This window comes from Haliaeetus albicilla, chromosome 28, assembly GCF_947461875.1.
Source record: "Haliaeetus albicilla chromosome 28, bHalAlb1.1, whole genome shotgun sequence".
Classification (NCBI taxonomy): Eukaryota; Metazoa; Chordata; class Aves; order Accipitriformes; family Accipitridae; genus Haliaeetus; species Haliaeetus albicilla.
In genome coordinates, this window is record NC_091510.1 from 2,486,982 (window position 1) to 2,508,929 (window position 21,948).

Genomic DNA, 21,948 nt, shown 5'->3' on the forward strand with positions numbered 1-21,948 from the left:
TATCTAATCTATAAAAGTGCTGATGTTAAGATAGGATTACCTCAGATACCTAAATCCAACAGATACCTAAATCCAACCTAGTCTTAACTCTAGACAAATCTCAGGGGGTAATTGAATCTTAGATAAGTAATTTAATTTTAAAATGAACATTTTTTACCTGTTTTAAAAGTCTTGTAAGGGGAAGTGGGAGAAAAAAATAAGTAAAAGGAAAAAGGCAGATGTGAAACAAAACAACAGATTGTTGTAGCTGCAGATGAAGGATGACAAAAGAGCAAGTGATCCTAAATTACAAGGAGAATAAGTAGAAGTGAGATAAACAGGGAGTGTAGAAAAGGAATTACAAAATGGAGCTAGAAAGAACAGGAAGGAGAGAAGGGAATTCACCTGATCAGCTGTTCAAAGGAGGAGTTCACTCTAAAATCTGGTGCGCTGGGGGCAGGGGAGCCTCTGAGCCCGACTAGGCACAAGAAAACAGAAGACAAAGTGCCGCACTGCCTCAGGTTGAATCTGATTTGTAAAATAATGCCAGGAGAAATCCTTAACCTTCCATCATGTGTACTTTCAAGATTCCTAATTTCAAAGATAAGATAGTTTACTGCGGTGTCAGTACAGGCATCTCATTTCCACAGCTCTCCACAGGACCTTGCAGCAGTTACCAAATCCATGAAATTACGGTTACCATTTTTTAATGGCTGTATTTAACGTCTTGAGAAAGGTCTGTGCAGTCAGTGTTCTTTCAAACCCTTTTTGAACAGTTTCTTCAAATTTTCTCTGTTACCCAGTTCTGCTTGTTTGCTAGTCCAGTGTTGCTTAGCACAGAGCTGTACAAAGATTTGCTCAAATTTGAAATTACGTAAATTTGTTTTTAGGATGCCAGGAATTATAGCGTAAAGGGTTGGGCTTGCATAGTATTTTTAGTAAGACTGTGAGTATACATGTATATGTATACACACTTAGTATACTAGTTTTTAACAGTAGTCTAAAATCTTTACTGAATTAAATAAAATATTTTGATTGGTCATGGTCTCATGTAAATTTTTAAGAGTTTTTTTTTCTTCCGAGATGAAAACAGTGAAAATGATTACTCATAGGTGGTGAATGTAGTGTTACTATTACCCTGTAAAAGTTCCTGAAGCAAGCACAGAAATTGCTCTAAGAAACTAACCCCCTTTTTCAGAAAATGTTATTAACTTTCACTGAAGCCAGAATAAGGATGTACACATTTACCCTTTGGATGTGAATATGATTCCTGAAAAAATGCCAGGCAGCTGAGATCTCTTTGTCCTACCAAAGGAATATGTGTTAGATAGAATTATTTCATAGTATAGTGGGGATCCACTGAGATTTGGATTCATATCACCTGCTCAACACTACCTCCAGCAGTAGAAGCTCCTCCAGTGCTCATGAAGAGAGGAAAAAAAGCAGCTGAATTCTAATTGCATCTTAGCTATATCTTTCCTAAGTGCAATACAAGGTTACAGTAACCTATTACCCTTGTGGTGGCATCCAAAATGCAGAGAGACATTCCCTCCATTTCCCATGGAACAGAGTTACAGAGGGAGGGTGGAAGATGAATCCAGCTCTCCCTGCAACCCTTTTTCTCCCAGCATATTCCATCAACCACCAAACAGTCAGAAAAATCCATGAAGGACTATTAAGCGTAGACACCATTTCTCTTCCAGGAAAGCATTTTGCTGCAAATTGCTGGAAACTGGGAAAACACTAGGAAAGGATCACTGCGTGTCCATCTTATTCTTCTGCTCTTCTGTAGGCTTCTAGTAGGAGATGAAGGTAGATGAAGCTGTGGTATGATCCAATGCAGCTGATCCTGTGGTCTTACAGTGAAACATCTGTCTGTTCTTAACTAATTCTTGCAATTCAGTAGGTTGCATCTTGTATTTCCGTTCTGTAGGACAAGGATATAAATCTGACACTAAGTCCTGGCTATTGCAATGCTATATAATAGAGTTTGATTTTCCTGTTGTCTTTAGAAAAAAATTATCCCCTAAATTTATTCATTTAAAATATAAAATCAGAATCTAGAAAGACTAACTGTATCTCATGCAATCTTGCTGTATGGTGATATGTTACCATATACCATATATATATTGCTCAGCATCATAGTCATGGCAGTCTTGAATAGAACGAGGTGCCCTGAGTCCTAGTCTAGTGGCCATACTCTAGAAAACAGATCTTTTAATTTTCCAGTAAGATCTGTCCCTCATTCACTGTACAGGATGGGTTCTGAAGGAGGCTAAATCAAAGTTGCCAAAGCAATCAACTGAACATGAAAAATATCCTAACTTTGAAGTGTCTGTAATAAATATATGTTTGATGATGGAGTGGAGTGCTTCGACCGAGCTATTCCTGGGTAAATAATACATCACCAGTCAGAAACACAAACTCGTAGAAAGGCCAGTGGGGTTCACAAAGTACAGTTCACAGCTGACAAATCATCCGTCAAGTAAAATGAATTGTCTTTGCTGACTTTGTAGTTACAGTTATTATAAGTACAGTTATTGTACTTACATAGTGGTAATGTAGAGTTATAATAAATATTGGTATAAAATTCAGAAAAGGACTGTGAGGATGATTTTCCTAGTCAATGAGGGTTGCTCCATTAGCTTGCATTAGCTGTGGTCTGAGAGTTATTTTTGCGCGTTATGAGCCACACATAAGCAATGGAATGTAACCTTTAGATTATAGATACTAGATAGTGTTATTTAAATTCAAGCTGTTTCTATTGATTTTGTTTTGTTTCTGTATATGCCATGAAAAATGTCTCGAAAAGTACTTTCAGGAAAATACTCAGCATCACCAGTCACGATCATCTAAAGTGGCATCATCATCCAAATAGCTAGGCTGCTGACAGAAGTTAGATTTTATGTAAGGCATCCAGGTTTTTCAGAGTTTTATGGAAAAAATAATTTAAAATCTAAGCATTTTGAGTAGCCTAACTGAAATGCATAAGATAAAGCAGAACCTTGCATGCACTTCTTGGAACCTGCTGTACTTCTCCCATAATAAACTTTCTTTAATTATATTGGTCTGCTGGATGTTAGGCATAGTTTTTCTTGTACAACATCCTGTTCCTAGCTATTCTTATCTCCTCTCCAGGAATACGTGTTGTTAGATTAGTTTATTCACTAGAACACCCTGTCACACTAACTCTGCTGTAGCACAAGTTCTGTCGCGCTGTTGAGAGATAACTTTTTTATCTGGCTGAAATCATAAATACAAAAAGGAAAATGATATCCCATTTAGTGTTGGATAAGGCTGAAAGCTTTAATTAAAAAAAAAAAAAAAGGTTACAGTACTTACTCTAGCACCAATTTCTTCTCCAGCTCTGCTAAACTGGCTGCCAACTTAAACAATTCATCCTTTCACATTTTGGTATAGTCTCCACTCAGAAATTTCTTGGTCAGTAGCTACTAAAATTCTCCAGTTTTTGATTGCTTAACACCACAAGTGTTTACCAATGTTTGACAGGTATTGACCTACCTAAGAAAATGGTTTATAATAATCTATTCATGATGACTGGGGAGTACCTCCTCTACAAATAATCATTACATTTCTTTCTTTTCCTCAGTCGAAAAATAAAGAAAGAAAAATCAAGAAAGAAAAATCCACATTGTCAACAGTAGAGACAATAAAATAGAGGAGACCTTAAATTCCTTTGCATTTAGAGCAAATCTGCCTTACAACATGTTTGAAACCATGTGCTCTTTGATATCACAGATTCAGTCAATTCCAAGCCCCATAATAAAGATATTCTGAGTCTCATTGGGAACGAGACGTCTTGTAGAAATTATCGTATAGCATACCAGATGGCATCTTTCTTGCAGACATCACTTCAATGTTCTTCTTCTATTGCCTTGGAGAAGAAAGAACCAAGTATTGCTATCCCTGTAAGAGACTTATGCGTCAGTTTTCCCATGCAGGAATAGGTACATCTTTTTTGATTGTGGTATCACAGAAGGATTTTCATGGGATTTATGTTCTTTGAAATCGTAGGAAGACACAGTAGTATGTAAATGTGTTGCAGGTGAGACCATCTCGTACAGTCTGCCTGGCGTTTTTCAATATCAGGACCAGCTTTAGGCACAGACAAAGCAGGCACTGCCTGCAGCAGCACACTGGTGGGGCTGGCACTGAATCACAGACTAGCAAAATGAAGAGACAGCCTTCTAGTTTCAAAGCAATAACACCTGCTCCAGGTTCCACTTGCACTGGCTCAGAAAAACTGTCCAAGCAGCCCCCCCAAGATAAGTCTCTTGGGCTGGCAAAGAACAAGGAGATCTAAAGAGCTGCACGTTCCCGTAACGAAAGACTTGACCCTAATCCCCGCGTTCCTGCCTCTGCTCTGTGCCTGCCTTTGCCTTTGCCTTAGTACTATCTTTGGCAGAAGAGAGAGAGAAAGTCTTTCAGATAACGGGATACTTTAGCAATGAGGTGATAGTCAGGGATGAGGACAAGGCGGCAAGCTGGCTGTGTTTCTGCTTATTTTCTTTCCCCTTGCTGAGCAACCTTATGTTGTGTTGATGGGTCCAGACCTGTAGTTATACCAGCAGAGGACAGAGTTGGAGGAGAGTGCGCAGTGGGACCAGCAGTGCTATAATCATCCAGTACTGGGGCCGTGGAGATAGTTAGACACAGTACCAACAGCTACATGAGGAAATGTGTCTGGGGAGCCACTCAAAAGCTGAATTTTGCCTACACTGTTGCTAGGCGTTGAGCCAAGCACTTCTCATCCCTGGCAGCATAACTTCCATGCTGTTTATAGTAAGGTAAGGAAGAAGCAGTTTGACCATGAAACTGGTACATTGATTATTGGCTGTGCCTTATTGTGGGCAGAATATTTTTGTTGGTGGGGGACGCTGGATGCAGAGACATTTGTGTCTGTGCATGTATGGGAAATACAGGAGCCAATCATGCACAGTCCTTTCAAAGAGCGGGATTATGCTTCACTAGGTCTCTTTCCAATATCAATGGTTCTGTTTATGGGGGAAAGGGGAAGACAAAGTCAGGAATCCTTTCCAAAGAAATTCATGACTTCTCAGTCAACTAAGAAAAATTCAGCAAGGATTTAATTCTCAGCTTGTTTAAGATAATTTTCTTCTCAATTTGTTCTCTGAAGAGCTTGCCCAGCCTTTCAGTTTTGCTTACCCAAGGGAAGTTCAGTATATTTCAGCTCAACATAGCCTACCCTTCTCCTTACAGCCTTGCTGCTAACTGGGCACAACCCTGAAGGGATTATACTCCATCTATCTACAAAGATATTGATTCACAGTAGAAAAAACTCTGCAAAATAGGGAAGATTTACAGACAGGTGTGAACAAATGCATTTGTATTTCCGTGAGACCTAGATTCCCATCAATTTGGTATATCTACTTTCTCTGAGAAAAAAATGCATTATCCATTAATCTGTTTGAAGTACATTAAGCTATTTGTGCACAGTGTACTCTTACCAAAAATATATGCTCTATATTGCATATATTCACATGCTATTGTTATTAAATACTTGAGAAAACTCCTAAAAGTTTCTTCAGCAAATACAGATTTACCAGTGCCTGATAAGCCTTCAGTACTTTTTTGAGACACCTGATGAACCTTTCATACTTCAGGTAGTAATGTATCAAATCAGTAAGAAGACCTGGAGTAATATAAGATCTCCTTACAGACCTGTCTTAGGCAGCTTTCCAACCTCATGAAAGATCTTCTATGGCTCAACTAAAATTATTCTACAAAATCATTACGTCCTTCAGTTTGCGTGAGTTGTTCCACAAATCCAAGCAGCGATATCAGAGTGAAAGGTCATCCTGTTTTAGTCCAAGGACTAGTCAGGTTGGAGTTGAAACTCTTATAATATTCTTGATTTTAAATATCCAGCTAAGTTTAGTCTGTTCTGCAACTGCTCGGGGAGCCTCTGCACATCACTTGCAGAGACTTTGTGTTATAACGTGTCGGTCAGACTGTAGGTTTGGATTTCTATGAAACAGTTTTCTGCCATAGTATCATCAATCCCAGATGATGCCCTTGACAGATATCTGTAATTTCCTTATGCCTGGAATTAAATTCCTCCTTAGAGATGGTCATTGCTTGAGATTCACAATGGACAAGAAAAACAAAGAAAAGTAATTACTGTGTTCAATAAATGAAGTTCTAGTGGACAGGATTCTTCTTACAATTGTACCCTGAATATACCATTTTCTACCTTTTTTACTAAGTCCTTTGATCCTGTTATGAAAAGTAAAAGTTTAGTAAACATTCTTCTCAGAACAAAGGTGTTAAATATTTCCTTCCATCTTGAGAGAAACTGTCTCAAAAATGGAACATGGATGGAAACTACATCGTGAGGTATTTGGTTTCTCGTGCAGAAAATGAACTTTGCTTTCATTTTAAATTCATCATCTTTTTTTAAATTTTTTCCAGTTACAGTTGATAAAACATGCATCCTCTCTAGAAATAATGCAAATCTTACATGTCTGCCTGCTATCATTCACATTTTTGTAAGAAAAGAACATAAACTTAAAATTTTACTTAGTAAAAATATTCTTTTAATTATTCATTTGAAATGGTGACCTTTTCAAGTTGAATTATTATATGTTGGCATGACGGTTTTCTTGTGTCTTATAATATTTTACGGTTGAAGAAATCATGCAGATAATCTAATTACTTTGACTAAAATTGTTGTGCCGTTTATGTCTTTTGCTGTACTACAGGAGAGAAACTGTGAAACGTATTCATTATCGATTCATTAAAGGCTTTTGCTATTATATAAGCAGAGATGCAGACCACTACCTATCTTGTATTAAAAGGGGAAAGGGGAAGGCACAGCAAACCACGCCATAGGCTACGGTTTATGTATTGCATTTCTTAATGTCTTGTGAAACGTAAAAATCTACAACAAACAGATATGTAAAGCGTAACCGGTATGAAGATTCTATTCAGATTTAAGTGCTCTAGGTTGCTTTTGAATCTTGCTATTTTCTGCATTTGTTTTGACTGCTCTCATCATTCAAGATTGACGCTTGGATGGGTGTGTAGGAGGAGGCAGCAGCAGCAGGCTTACAGCTTGCAGACAAAAAAAAAATCTGCCTTATCTGATGGCTATTATTGAAAATGCGAGGTGTAGCCTAGGCTGGGTAATGAAGGGGAGCGAGCGAGGGGGAGCAAGAAGCATGGACCTGCATACTGATGAGTGTAGGAGTACTTGATAAAAAGAATTCTTGCTGCTGGCAGTGCATTGCTCATTGTGGAGTATTCCAACAATCACATATAACGGAGAACAGCTTAGCTGACAGCTTGATATGCTTGCTTTTTTTTTTTTTCCCTACTGTATGACGTACTGGTCTGTAGTAAAGATTAATAACTAAGAAATGTAGAGCTAGGATCAGATCTTACGCTATATACTGCCCTGTAAACTATGTTTTACTTCTGACTTTTCTGCTTGCTGAAAACATTAATCTGTCAAGCTGGCGGGCTCCTTTGATACCAACTTTCCCAGGAACACGATGTGGCAATGCCACCTCTCAGCCCAGGACTACCGCTATTATCCAGTGGATGGTTATTCGTTGCTTAAACGCCTCCCTCTTCACCCTCCTACAGGACCCCGATGCCCTGTCCAGACAGTGGGACAATGGTTGGAAAATATTGGGCTACCTCAGTATGAAAACCACTTGCTGGCTAATGGATTTGACAATGTGCAATTTATGGTAAGAAATCTTCCGTGCATAGCTCTGTATATACACTGTAGCTGCCTTTTTTGTCTGTCTCTTCTGTGCTCATAAAAACCTTAGAGCTATTCTGCATTGCACTAAGAAAATCTGTTTAGTGTTTCACTTTTCTATGTCTAGCTAAATTAATATATAAGCTGTCCTTGTGTAAACTTCCAAGCTGTACACGTTACAAAATATTCTAGCCAGAAATATGGTAAAAGAAAAACTGAATATTAAGGTTCTTTGTCCCCCTCATCAATCTTGAGATTAAAAAGGAAAAATGCACAGTTCTTTTAATCCATCGCAGGATTTTCACAGTATGTAAAAGCTGTAAACACCCCTATCTGCAATACATCACATTATTACTTTTCTTTAAACATTAACATCATTGTAATAATAATTAAATAACATGCAATGCCATTCTTGCATTAAGAGGTATTTTAATAACATAAAATTATTTAATGAAGCGTGCTCTCTATGCAATTGATTCTGGATGTCTCAGTAAAATGTTTTTGCATCTTAGATAATCAAGCTATGGGATTCACTTGTTGAAACTTATGCCCTGTGTGGAAAAGTAATGCATTCCTTCAAATAGTTCCATTTTCATGTTTTAACTCTAGGCATTTATCAGGAACATATGAATGCAATAAAATTTTATGTACTTCAGGATTTACAGTATTGCCATGTGGTGTAAAGTAACAGAGACGTGTCACGCACAAACTTTCCATTGAAATGAATATTGACAGTAAAGGGAGAAGCTTACTTGGAAGGTTCTTACATAATCACTTTTTTACCTGCTTCGGTATTCCCATCACTCAAACCTCTTGCAAAAATCCTGACTACATTTCTTATGAAGTCTCAGAGCTTAAAATATTATTAATCAGCCCTTTTTAAAGATATTTTTAGTAACCTTGAATATCTTGGAACAGTTCTAACTTTTCATAACTTACACCTGGCATATAAGAAACAGAAGTGAAACAGCATGAAGATTATGGCTATAAAATCATCACGAGTTGTGTTTTTCCTGTTTAACTTCTTTTGCCAACATCATTATAAGCCTTTGGGTTACTGATTAGAAAATTAAGGCACAGATCTCTGCCATTTCCACATTATAATAGTGTAGAGGTTTCTTCCTGGTTTTACATGGCTGCCATGTGATCTTTTGCTTATATCAGTAAAAATCATGAGAATCTTTACCTTTAAATATTCTTGAAAACAAAGCTGCAAGGATGTGCTGTCAGCCCAGCAATGTAAAAAAAATTCCAAAATACCTTTCAAGCTACAGTTTCCCAAAATGTAACTACATATTCTTCTATATGTTGTAGTCTTAGTTACATAAGTAGATGATCATTTAGTATTAAAGAGATTACAGAAGGAAATTGTTCACAAGAGGCTGTAGGTGGCATAACAAATGCCGAGGGGTGCACCTACCACAGGTAACTGATGAGCTCCAGACGAGCCAAAAAAACTACCCTGGAGGGTTTTCCAGTCGTCCCCTGGCTCTGGAGGGGCCTGAACCACGCTCGGGGGGAATTTATAAGACTTTCATTTCCTATGTCTCTTATTAGTATACTTATGTAAACATACATATTATATACGAGATTCTCTTATTCAATATGCAAATCAAACTTTTCAGGTATCAGGCAGATTAACTTATGCCTGCATACTTGTGTGTTAGCTAATGTTTTAATGTAATTTCATTTTAATTTAAGCCTTTTCTGAAGTGGTTTGTTTTTAAATATATATTGTAGGTGAAATACATAATTACTCTTAATGTTAGTTGGGGTAGCATGCATATGTGAATGGAAGATTAGACTCTTAAATCCAGTGATTAAGCAAAAAGCTGGAAAATTGCCTCGTAATAAAAAATATATAATTTCAGTAATTTAATAATTCCTAATTTATTGATTTCACACTGTTCATCATGCTGTTACAGATTTCAGGTTTTGTTTGTACCAGAAAGTGAATAGTTCCCATATCTTATTGGAAATAAAAATGATCAGAAAACACAAATTTCTTTTTATATTATTGTTTTGAATATATCAGCATTATGTAAGGACAGGCTCTCCTGAAAATTTAAATGAGTATTTTTAAAAATATTTTCCATTCTAGCCAAAATGTTAAAGAGAAAATTAAACTTGGAAAGTATATAGGAAAATGAAAGAAAGACCTGCTATGCTAAGACAAAAATTCAGATTACTTCAAACTTAAATGTGTTGTAGCCTTCCTTAATATGAGAGAACTGCTTTACCTTTATTAAAGTGGTTTACATATCAAGCTATGTTTTATAATCTTACTAAATTAAGTGTTTCAGGTAGGTTAGCTACTTTACGTTGAAGAACTCCAATACCTCAATGCAGTAAAAAGTCAATTAGACATATTTCTTTTTCATTCTCTGTCATATTCCTGCTTTTGTTTTTCTGGAAGCACATTCTGACCTGCATTTATTCATTCTGTTGCCTAAGCAACAACCATCACACTCCTATTAAGTATGATTTAGTAGTACAGGTCTTACTAGATGTTCAGAACAGGAGAGGGAATATCACAATGTTATAATTAATGTCCATGGAATAACATGCATCGGAGTACAAATATATCTATTTATACTACTCTCAACAGCAAAATTCTATTAATTAAATTAGCATTCTAATAAAAAGGTGTTTTTCAGAGAAAAGATTTCATGGTTAATCATTCATTAGGTCATAGAAATTAACTCTTTGTGTTTAGTCCCCCTTGGGCATTAGGAAAGTTATTCACTAGACTGGGCTTAGAATTAGGAAGATTTGTTTATGTTACCTGAGGTGTGTGGACTTTATCATAAGAAACAGCCGGTTTCCTGTTAACTTTACAGTATGAATATTCTTCCATAGTTCATCACTATATATGTTTTTAAAATATGGTGAAACCTAGTATTAAAAAATTATTTGTGTTGTCATGAACTACTTTATTGCTACTTACAGCATACTTGCACACATAGCAAGTGCAATTCCTACCTACTATTAGAGTCATGCAGGAATGACACTCGCATAATACTTAGCAGGCCCAAGGCAGATTCAGTCCCAAGACTTGGTTCATATGTGCTTGTAGGAGTAGAATCATACTTGAATATGTGTGTGTGTATATATATGCAATCATTATTAACTTTGGTAATTTGTTGTGTAATGGGCTGCACTGTCCTTCAGATGTAAAAATTTGTAGTGACTTTGTGCAGAGATGCTCTATATTTGAAGATGCAGATGATACTGCAGTTTCATAATGTGAAGGCTATTTTGTGGTTAAACTAATTCTAAAGTGCAAGAAAACAATTAGATCAGTCATAAATTGCAGTATAGGAACTAGATATAAATAATAAGGAAACCTAATGAATCAGTCAACATCTTTTTGATGCATAGGTCCCATGGATATCCCTGGGACAAGCTATAATCTTTATGCAGACTTGCAGGCCTACATAACTTAGTATGCTGAGAAAAAAAAGTTAAATTGCAGGGAAACAGATGAAAATATACAAATGCGAGGTCACTAGATCCTTGCATGCAGCTTTCTACAACTCTGGAGCTTCATCAAAGACTCCATTCTGGATTCACGGAGGTAAAAGCGGTTCAATCAAATCACTGCCCAGTGGGGACTAGTTCTGGTTAAGGACTGCATATGACTCTCTGTTTATAGGTCGTTCTAATCGTTTAAGATATTCTGAAATTTTATCATTTGCTTAATATTGCAATTTGATGAAGATAATATATCTTAAAAAGATTTGTAAAACACTTCATGAGAGAAACAGGGACCCGGCAAACAAAATGAGTTAACAGAAAAATATGAAGCGTTTTGTTATATTTTTTGACATTCTAAAATATTGTTCACTGGTAACAGTTAATAACTTGAATTGGCATTAGACGCTAGACTTTCATTGCTGCTGTGAACTTACAGACATGCACCTCTACCCCCTCAAGTACTTAAATGGCTTGCATTGCCTGAGGATCTAAGTATTGTCTAAGTATTTTTTTAAATTCTCTCTTTTTCACTGTTGGGAAACTGAGGCATAGAGTGACCGCAGGCTGGAATTTAAAATTGCTTATACATTTGAGATAAGAGGCACTAGTTCTTAAAATAGCTACTAACATAATGTTTAACAGATCAATTCAGTTGCTTAAACATAGGTATCTAGTACCAATTGAGATACTGTAGAGGATCCAGGAGATCCAGACAGGGCTGACCAGTATTACTGAGGGCAAGAGACAGCCAGGTCCTTCATGCTTAGCAGCTGGAGTCTAGGTGGGATACCACCGAGCATCTCAGATGGCTCTGGAGTCATCTGCGATGACTTATGATGCTTATGCAGCTGAAATGAATCTTAAATGTTGTAGGTCTAGGAGCTTGTCTAGGAACTGAATATAGCTGCCTGGAGTTTCCACCTAGTATCTTAGCTGCATATGCATTTCTTTTCCTTCTGATAATTTTCTGCATTTGTATTCATCCAGTGAACTTACCTGCACAAGTATTTACCTGGTTTCACAGTGCTAGGCATGGACTACCTTCTCAATTCTCCTCAGCTGCCTAAATCCTTTTGGATTTAGTTTTGAGTTAAGTTTTGACTTTTCTTTTTCCCTTCCTCTCTCTCTTTCTTTTTTTATTTTCTTTCATTTTGTACTAGGTCTGGAGGTTTATTAGTCAGCTGAAGTTTATCTGGAGACTACCCTCTCTCAGGTGTCATTCCTGGGATTTGCTGTCCTGGAATACCCAGTAATTCTTCTTGCCTTTAATCTCTCTGGAGGATCTTAAACTCTGTATTGAGTATAAAGGAGAGAAGCAATTTTATTTCTTTAGAGTGAAATGCACCTGAAAGAAATAGTCTATGTGCATTGGCTCCAAGTCCTGCACTTGTAGAGACCACCACAGCTTTTATCCAAAAATGCCTGGTGCAGAGATTGATGATTTGGGCATTAGATGAAAGCTTGAAAGAGTGAGTCAGTCTGCCAACACCTTTCTTAAATTAGCCGTGCTACAGATGATGAAAAAGAGGCCAATGTTTGACAAGGGTTCTAGTCTGTAGTGACTTTAGTGACTTTCAGAAGCCAACTGCTAATGTGCTTAGGAGAGCAGATCAACCTTTGCAACATCCAGGCTCTGAGCTCTCCAGGCCCATAATGGCTATGCAGGGACTCATCAGGGCACTCATGCGTCATCTGAAGCATAAGAAGATTTAGAGAGCATTGTCTGTGCGTAGTTTACCCAGAAATGAAGAACTGTTTAAGGCAACCTTAAAACTGGCAGTCAGTGATATGCAGCAAGCCACATTTTTAGCAGAGTAGAAGCAATACAAATCCCACTGATGCTGGAATAAGCTGTGGTTTAAGATTTTCTGTATGTCTAGTAAAATCTGAGAATATATGCCTGGAGCCACGAGTTTCAATCCCCTCATCTGGACCTCACTTGCAAACCCCAGGACTCGCTTTTAGTTTTACAGCAGATCTACAGAACTTGACACTACAACTGTGGAGCTCCTCTCCGTGCCAGTGTGGCCTTGGCTTCTTCCCTGAGCGAAGTGGCTCTTTGTCACCCTGCTCTCTTCTGAGTCCTCCTCTCCTTCACCTTGGTAACTCTTTGCAACTGTGGCTCCTGAGGCAGGCCAACTCTTCCCTTAGTCCAACCTGTTAGCCAAAAACAGAGTGGGGCAGAGAAAAAGTTCAAATATAAACATCAACATGTGTACCGGTCAGTAGATGTTTAGGACTCAGTTCAGTTGCCCACGTACTGGAACCACTTGAGATGTCTGAGACATCTGCGTAGGCCTGGAATATATGGTACAGAATTTATGGAAAACCCATACCTGTCTGGAGCTTCAGTTGGTTTCCGGGCAACGTACACTTGCAGCACCTCAAATGACTCTAAATTTGTATCTGTGGGCAACTAGGTGAAGCACCTAATCAGCCATTAAAGCCAGTGGAGCATAGAATGCAATTTAGCTGACTGGCTGACTAACTATTAGGGTATTTATTTTAGGATAAATTAAAGTAGATTCATCTGGTCAGCTGAATCACTGTCTAGGCTGTATTGATTTTTTTCACTAGGTCTCCTTAAGCTATCATGTAGACACAAAAATTTTGATGGCTCAATTTGGGCTAGAATCCATCCAGGGTTCACTGAAAAGGAAACAAAGTGTTTTTTTAAAGCTTTTTCTCCTCCCTCAGAACATCCATCCCTGAGGCTTCAAGATCTTCTTTTTCATCCTAGTAGAGATTCTTACTATAAAACCTGCAAATTGGAGCTCAGGTGGGTGCCAGAGAGGAAGATTGTGCCTGTCATCCTGCAACAGCAGCAGGTCTAACAAATAATCCCATTCCACATGCTCCAGTTAATGCTTCTGTCATGGTATTCCTCAAGCTGGTTGAGAGACAGAAGGGCTTATTAATTGTACTCCTCAATATCGCATGTGTAAATAAGCACTGTCTTTCTGCATTGAGGTCTCAGACCCTTCTTCATCATCCCGTGTGAGAGCGTGCAGATCTGGAGAGCCCGTGCTCATTCCCCTGTGGAAAGGGCTTTTAGAGGAATCTGCTTCATGTCTATATATCTATATATGAAATGCGTGTGTGTGAAAAAGGCAGGCACTGCTGGCTGGTGACTGATCCTGCACTTGACAAAGGGCTTTAGGAAAATTTTGGCAGTAACGATTGCTCAACAGAGGAAAGAAAAACAAGACAATTTTTGTGTCTTTCATTTGAACAATTGATTCATAAGGAACCCATCTCCAAGCAGATTGTTGACTTCATTAAGACATCCTGGGTATGGTGGATTTCTTCAGGGTCAGAGGGAGTATGTTTTCATCCAAACCTGTCTCAACAGTTGTATCTTGAAGGTTTAATCAGGGATGGGTCCATCCGCCTGTCTGCTGGGTTCTGCTAAGTTAACCTTCAGGTGAGGGTTTCTCCGTTCTGGAATATTTGGCCATCCCTATTTAAATGCTGTTCCACACAAGGCTGTACACACAAGGCACGCAGACAAGACTTCAGGCTGTACACTGGGTAGACAGGCCAGGTGCCAGTACGTGCGTTGGAGTGTCCTTCCACTCACCTCTGCCATTCAGGTGGGTGACACCTGGTGTACATGTCCCTCTTTGGCAAGCTCACTCGGCAGCAGCCTGAGAGAAAAGAGCCTGTCCAATGTATATATCAATGTATTGGGCTCTTACCCTCACAAAGAACGGAGGGCCAAATCCAGACATTGAAAGCTATTGTGTGTCCAGTCACCATTAAAAGTGAAACTATTTCATGGTACCTATCTGTAAGCACGGTACTTGAGGACTGGAAGTAGTCCCATCTGTTCTAATAATATGTTAAATGTTAATGTTCCGCTTGAGCTAAAAGCCTGCCTAGTGCAGAGACTGGTCTTCATCTTGATGTACAAACACCAATGAACTGTATTCTGAGACTACATGCGTGAGGAATTGTCTATTGACCCTGAATACAAGTTTACTAGAAACTAGTTGCAAAAAACTCATCTGAAAGTTAGGTTGATAAAGCAGATGAATATTCTAATAATTGGAATAAAGCATGACATTTTAATAACTTATAAAATAAGAGATGTAATGCCGATACAGTGTTATTGCTATGTATTTATTCAAGACCAAAACCTTCCAGCTGATTTTGTTACCAAAAAGAACAACTCTAAAACTTCAAGAATTAGAAATGTTTGTGTACAGAATGATGCATATAATGCTATTCGTCATAACTAATGAAAGATTTGGAAAACAAGGCAATATGTAAAGGTCATTAAAAGTAACAGAAAGTCTAAAGGTTGAGAGGTGGAAAGTCTAAGAGTGCTTACTCTTCAGAGTGAAAAATCGAAGATTCAAAGGACCACCAGTTTATAATTGCATTTACATTGTAGGTAAAAAAATGGAAAGCTTTGCAATGGAAGGCAATGGTAGACTTAAAACCTGTGGCCTGTCTGTAATAGAAAGTTACAGCTTATTCTTAGTTATTTCATATAGGAATACTTCTTAATAAAATTTTAAAAAAAATAGATTAAAAGGAATTTTTAAAGGAAGACAGTATACAGTTGTGTATATTACTGGTTTAGAACAACACTGTCCAACAAGAAACAATTAAATGGAATCTGGACCAGTAGGTAAACTAATCTCAAACAATGAGAGACTTCCCTAAGTTAAAGAAGTTTGAAGGACACAGCAGTACAGAGGAGCTTGATTACAGATAATTACATTGTGGCATTCTGAAGGAGTTAACAGGTAAAGATTAATGGGTACTAACAGATAACTGCAAATAAACATAAGATTCTTGGACATGTTATCCTTTATGAAGGAAGGCTGGATGATGTAAGAAAAGCTCAGGTAGTTGTATGAACAAGTATTAATGCAGATGAAAAAAATAGAAACAATCTAAAATAAAGAAATGAGAGAATACATCATGAAAGTATAGATAAATAACCAAAATACAAAAAGGAAAAAATTAGGAGAGAAAATGACATTTCATTAACTATGTGAGTAGAATACATTCAGAAAAGGCTTTATCAATATGCTATAGCTAAAAGGAATATTAAGAAAGTTATGACCATTGCTAGAAGTCAGATAAAACTAATTTTAGTTTTAGCATAAAGAAAAAAGTATGAGAATTAGTGAAATACAGTGTTAATGAAGAGAACTGAGATATTAGAGAGGGAGAGAATGAGACGGCAAGCTATCATTTTGTTAATTAAAATCTCTGAATCATCTAGGTTAGGTGATGTTTGACAAAGAGTCTTAGGAAACTGAAGAGGAAATACTAGATCCTTTACCAATCATTTTTGAGAACTCCTGGAGAATGAGTGAATTATTAGAGGACAAAGAGAATACAAATGTAGTACCAATATGTATTTTAGATCACAGGATTCATCCTCAGTATAATTTCCAGACTTCTGACCTCTTTGTGTTCAACCTTTCACCATACAACTAATGCCTTATTCAAGAAGGATGGTGATGTTGTTAGCAACAGAGAGTTACTGTCATCAGTACTGAGTCTGGTGGGGAGAAAATGGGGAATTGAATGGAATATTGCAATGGGATGTAATGGGAAGAGAATAAAGCTCAATGTAGTACCTGTGCAGTTGGGAGATGAACGAAGTATTTAAGGGAAACCAGTAAAGAAACAGATGTATTGTACAACACATTGTGCCTCTTATAATGTAGATGAGAAGCTTTCCTTCCATCAAAAATAATTAAAATTTTGACAAGGGAGGCAAGCTTAATTTTGCTAGTAAAACTACAGATACCTTGTAACAGCTGTTCTAGAAAGATGTACCAGAATTGCCATGCAAGCAAGCCAGTCCTGGTACAGAGTTTGCCTGACTGCTTCTAAACATCCTGGGCACCTAAACTTTCTCTCCTTCAGTTTAGAGATCTCTGTTTTCCCACATGTTAGTGAAAATGTTTCCTTCTCCCACACACCGTGCCCACATATTTTTTATGGTACCAACACCGCAGCATCAGTTTTAACCTTCGTAATGACAAAAAGCAATGAAACCCTTGAAGCCCCTATCAACATGTTGTCCATTCTGCCGGCCCATCACAATGTGCTGTTCGTTCTGCCTGTTCACACACGCACTCGCACGCACATGTGCACACACACGTACACACATTACACATAAAGGTAATTCCATGTGCTCAGAAATAAAGAACTGGAGAGTTACAGTAGCTGTGCAGCCTCAGTTCATCCCTCACATTCATCTGCCTTATGATAGTCTTCAATCACAGGTTTCTCTACTAATTTTTTCCCTCAAAATTCCTTCCTCATTCAATGTACTGAGATTTGAATACGTACAAGCACACATTTCAAAGAACTAGCAATTAAAAATAAAACTTGTTTTTATTTTTCTAATGTTGCATTTCTTAATGATTTTACAACCTTAGCCCAATCATTGTTTAAAATAATGATGAGACCCTCAAACTGCCGTTCCTTCTCATTCAGCAGTGATTTACGCTTGTCTAGTATTTTTCATCTGGAACATTAGAATTGTGTTATCACTCTAAAGTACTTATACATCCAAACATGCTTCTCATTTGCATTTGTGTTTTAGAAACTGGGTTATAAAGAGTTAGAGAAGATAAAAGGTTAACATTTCAGATTATAACTTTAGACAATTAAAAACGAATATATTCAGTTAGAGACACTTTTGTTGTGATTTTTCAGAAGCTGACCACTGTGCATCAGCGGTCACCTCCAAACACTTTGCCCAAGTGTTTTACATGGGTGTAAGCACAAGTTCAGTTCTAAGAAAGTTTGATGTTCTTGACTTTCAATGGGAAAAAAGATATATTCTTCAACTGCTGAAAGCAAGGTAAAGGCCCAGTGCAGACAAAGCAAACTGCCTTGTCTTAACTATGATTTTATTCCACATAAGCATAATTGATTGAATTAACAACAAGCTTTTATTCATCGTAAATACAAGGTCACACAATGAAATTCACACCTGCTCTCTGGTCTTGTTCTTAGTTCATGCCTGACTGAAATATATTTTCAGGAAAACAAGTAATACAAATGCTACTTTACTCCCCATATAATTTACTTCTGTAGACTTTAAAACACTACATTAAACATTTCAAACATTTTATTCACTACGGAACCTATTACATTCTGTATCTTTTGCTGTCCCTCATTAAGCTCCAATTATTGTGCATAGGGGATAAAATCTCCATGCAAAAATACACTGTATTTATTTTAGACTGGCTAGTACTGATGAAACTGAGGGTATATATACTTGTACATAAGCCCATGGCTTATCTGAAACCTCATGTTTCAGACATTTATTAGTATTAACCTATGCAGTATTTTGCTGAATTATTGGAAACTGAATGATTTAATAACATTACTGATGGGAACAACAATGGGTTAAATTTGCAAGACGTACCATACCTGCTCTAGATTTGTGTTGAAAGTCTTTGACTGGATAATAATTCCTTGAACTTTTTTTGATCCAAAGACTAGATCTAGATGGAAGTTTTGAAATATGAAAGCCACAGTATTTGCTCAGGTGGCAGATGTGGAGGGATAAGGTTACTGTGGATACAAGTGCTAACAGTCAGTTTAAATATTAAAAACTGGAATACCACGAATAAAAGTATGCTGGATAAACACCTATCAAATGACCTTTCTGATACAAATCCCAAACAGCCTTTTCACTGAGTGCCTAGTTAGCAGCCATGAATTGGTAAGAGAGTGGCCCTCTGTGCACAGTCCCCCTTTGCAATTAGGAAGACGGGGGAAAATATCTGCATCTCACTCACTGGAATCTTATAGCTCATACTAAAAACAAATATATATGCAGCTGGTTAGAGCTCTTAAAATCTCTGAAATGATTGATAGCTTCTATTCTTCAGTAGCCACACTATCTAACAGCTTTTTCACTGCTTCAGGTATGTTCTCTCTGAACAGCTCCCCTTTTAATAACATAGAAAGCCCACTTCTTGAAGTAAATTTAAGAAATAATAGTTCTTGGCTGCTATGCTGCATTAGGATAAAAGATTGCACAATACTGAATTGATTTTTAGCCTTGATCCATTTTTAAATATAGTATGAATATTATAGTTCTGTTAGCTTCTCTGAACTCCCTAGGCATCCCTCTTGTTGCCAGTAAGGAATTATAAATTGACAATGCAAGTTATTTTATTTCATTTTCCATCTCTTCTGGAATTTGGAAATATGTCTATTCTGTCCATGAACTTTTCATTTCCTGACGTTCTGATTTTTTAAGTACTTGTTTTATTGCCTGTAGAAATAGTAGATCTTCACTTTCTGCCCAGAAAAATAGCTTTATGCAGCAAGAGTGGAATATTATACCAAAGAACCCAGATACAGACACATCTTTGGTTCCCTGTAATATCAGGCAATATTGTCAGCAAATTCTGCTGTCCCTGCTTGTATGGTTTGATTTCTCTCTGTCTCTTAACTCTGCTATGTATATAATAGCATCTTGCTTCATATATGTATTTGTTTAAAATGCATGCTGATTTCCTTCCTTCTTGAACAATAAGAAATGAAGACTCAGGGGAAAAGAGAATAGAGGACACACTTGCTAGCACATGCAGAAGCAGCCTGGTCCATGGAGAATGCATAGGACAATGTGTCTAAGGGTCTTTTCTGTAGTCAGCCTTTCATTTGGATTATGAGTTTGGGGAAGATGCTTCTCTATTTCCTTAATTATCTGGCTAGGAAATTATGAAACATTGCTGGCCCACGTACAAGAAATCAAGAGAGGATCCTGGGCTAGAAATATCTGTATATTAAGAGCTACCTTGTGGCCAATTATCTGCTTGTGCCTGTCCCTTGATAATACAGGTTTCTAAGTACCTGTAGTTGGAAAGCACGGTCTCTCAGCAGGGAGTCAGAGGTAACCAGATTGCCTGAGGAATCTTATTGAGTATCTTCAGTTAAGTTCTGAATAAATTCAGTGGCAAGGATTGGACTCAAGCTAAAAACAGTGCAGAAAAAAACAAAACAAGTATTTAATACTTATTAATATTTTTATGCCCCAAGCAAAATGAGTCCAGAACGTTTTTTGTGTGTAAGCTAGCTATGTGTAATTTATCATTACTTTAGTCTTCAAGGCGTGCATTTTATTACCTCTATAAGCCAAACTCATGGCAGAAACTGTTTCTCAGCATTCCTCTTGTCTCTCCTGGAGCGACCTGGGTACCACTTTTCCTTTCTCTATTTCTGAGATTCTCTGTGTCTGACCCTCTCCCCCAAATGCATTTGTCTTTCTGAGCTCTCCTCCTGCCTCACCATCCCTGCAAGCCGGACTCTTCTTGTGCTCCCCATGTCCTCCTTTGCTCCGTTTCCTCTTTCCTCAGTCGAAATAACTGTGTGTCTTTTTTGTCTCCAAATCAAAGGAAGGAAGGAGGGAGGGAGGAAGAGGAAAATAGTGGAGGAATAAAAGAAAACAGAGAGGGAGACAGAGGATATCTGCTTTACATCTAAGTTCTTTTACTGACTTAAAATATTTTAGGGAGTCCTGAAACAAAAGCAGAGGGACGTTTAACTGGATGGTTTTCACAGATGTTCTTGTCACTCTTTGGGAGACAGCTCTGGCCCAACAGAGCTGGTGCCAAGCGAGAGCGAGTTTGCTTGGCTGGGCTTAAGCTGGCTCCCAGTGGAAAGTTGGCTGTGCTCTCCAGCATGCTTTGTAGTATCATATTATTCAGATTTTTCCATTTTCCGGGGTGTCTCAGGGTTCCAATTTACCTGGACAGCTAGCTACAAATTGTGACAAGCTTTTCTGATAAAACTGTTGCACTGAAAGCCCTTTGATACACATGTGCAAGGGAAGGAGCAGAATTTGGATTTGCTGAAGTGTGAATGCTCACAGCTAAAACTGAATTTGACTACAGTTGTCCTTTGAATACATATGTAGATAGATACTAAGTGCTCACTGAGATGGAAGAAAACAATCCCTGCATTTAGGCACTGAGAACTAATAGATTTTTTAAATTTTTTTTTTTTTTTAATTCTGGCCCTAATTAGTCCTACTTTAATTCTTTATCTGTATAATGGGTATAAAAATGCTACCTTGCCTTGAAGGAGTCTTATAAAATATATTAATTCCTGGCTTTGGAGCTGTCTAATATTATTTCAATGAATGTCTAAAAAAGGTTTGAAGAAAGTGAGTCATTCTTACTGGTGAGGTCTTCAATGGAAAACTATATGTAAGACATGGATCCACACAGAGAATGATAAAGGCTAAAAAAAGAAATATCAGCTATCTTGTTTTGTAAGTACCACCCATCCCCCTGCACTGAATTCATGGATTATTCAGAAATATAATTATACTGTGTGTATGACGCCATGTAGAATATGTATCCTGGGGTGAAGGGTGGTTAGCCAGTGTTGAATAGTCTTCATTCTGGTATTTTGTAGCTTTGTGACTTTGCAACATTCCTTTAATGTGTAGTGGGAATCAGCGGCTCTTACTTTGTCTGTTCTATTCATTGCAGTAACTTTTCCTTTTAAGAAGGTGCACTGAAATCTAGAAATTGCATCAAGCCAAGTTACAGCCTCCCACAACCTTGTGTCACTAGATCAGGACCATACAGTTTTATTATCCAATTTGTTGGTAGTGCTGGTCTGGTTTGGACCTGATATTAGAGGCAGAAGGGACCAGTGAGACTCACAAGTGTTCACCAGGACCATTAGGAGCATTTTTTTATCGCAAACAAAAGTTAAATTTGAAAAAGCTTGCTCAGAAA

The 21,948-nt window shown here is 37.6% G+C and overlaps 1 protein-coding gene across 9 annotated transcripts in view; it reads left to right on the top strand.

Moving 5' to 3' along the window:
• ANKS1B (ankyrin repeat and sterile alpha motif domain containing 1B) overlaps window positions 1–21,948 on the top strand; it is a 427,100-nt gene that overhangs the window by 225,520 nt on the left and 179,632 nt on the right. For 8 of the 9 annotated variants that reach the window (XM_069773749.1, XM_069773747.1, XM_069773753.1 and 5 more), the window contains one exon: window positions 7,609–7,715. In XM_069773749.1, coding sequence (XP_069629850.1) covers window positions 7,609–7,715 — 107 coding nt within the window. Of the gene's footprint in view, window positions 1–7,151; window positions 7,716–21,948 lie in introns of those variants that run through there. The other variant, XM_069773751.1, reaches the window with a different exon arrangement.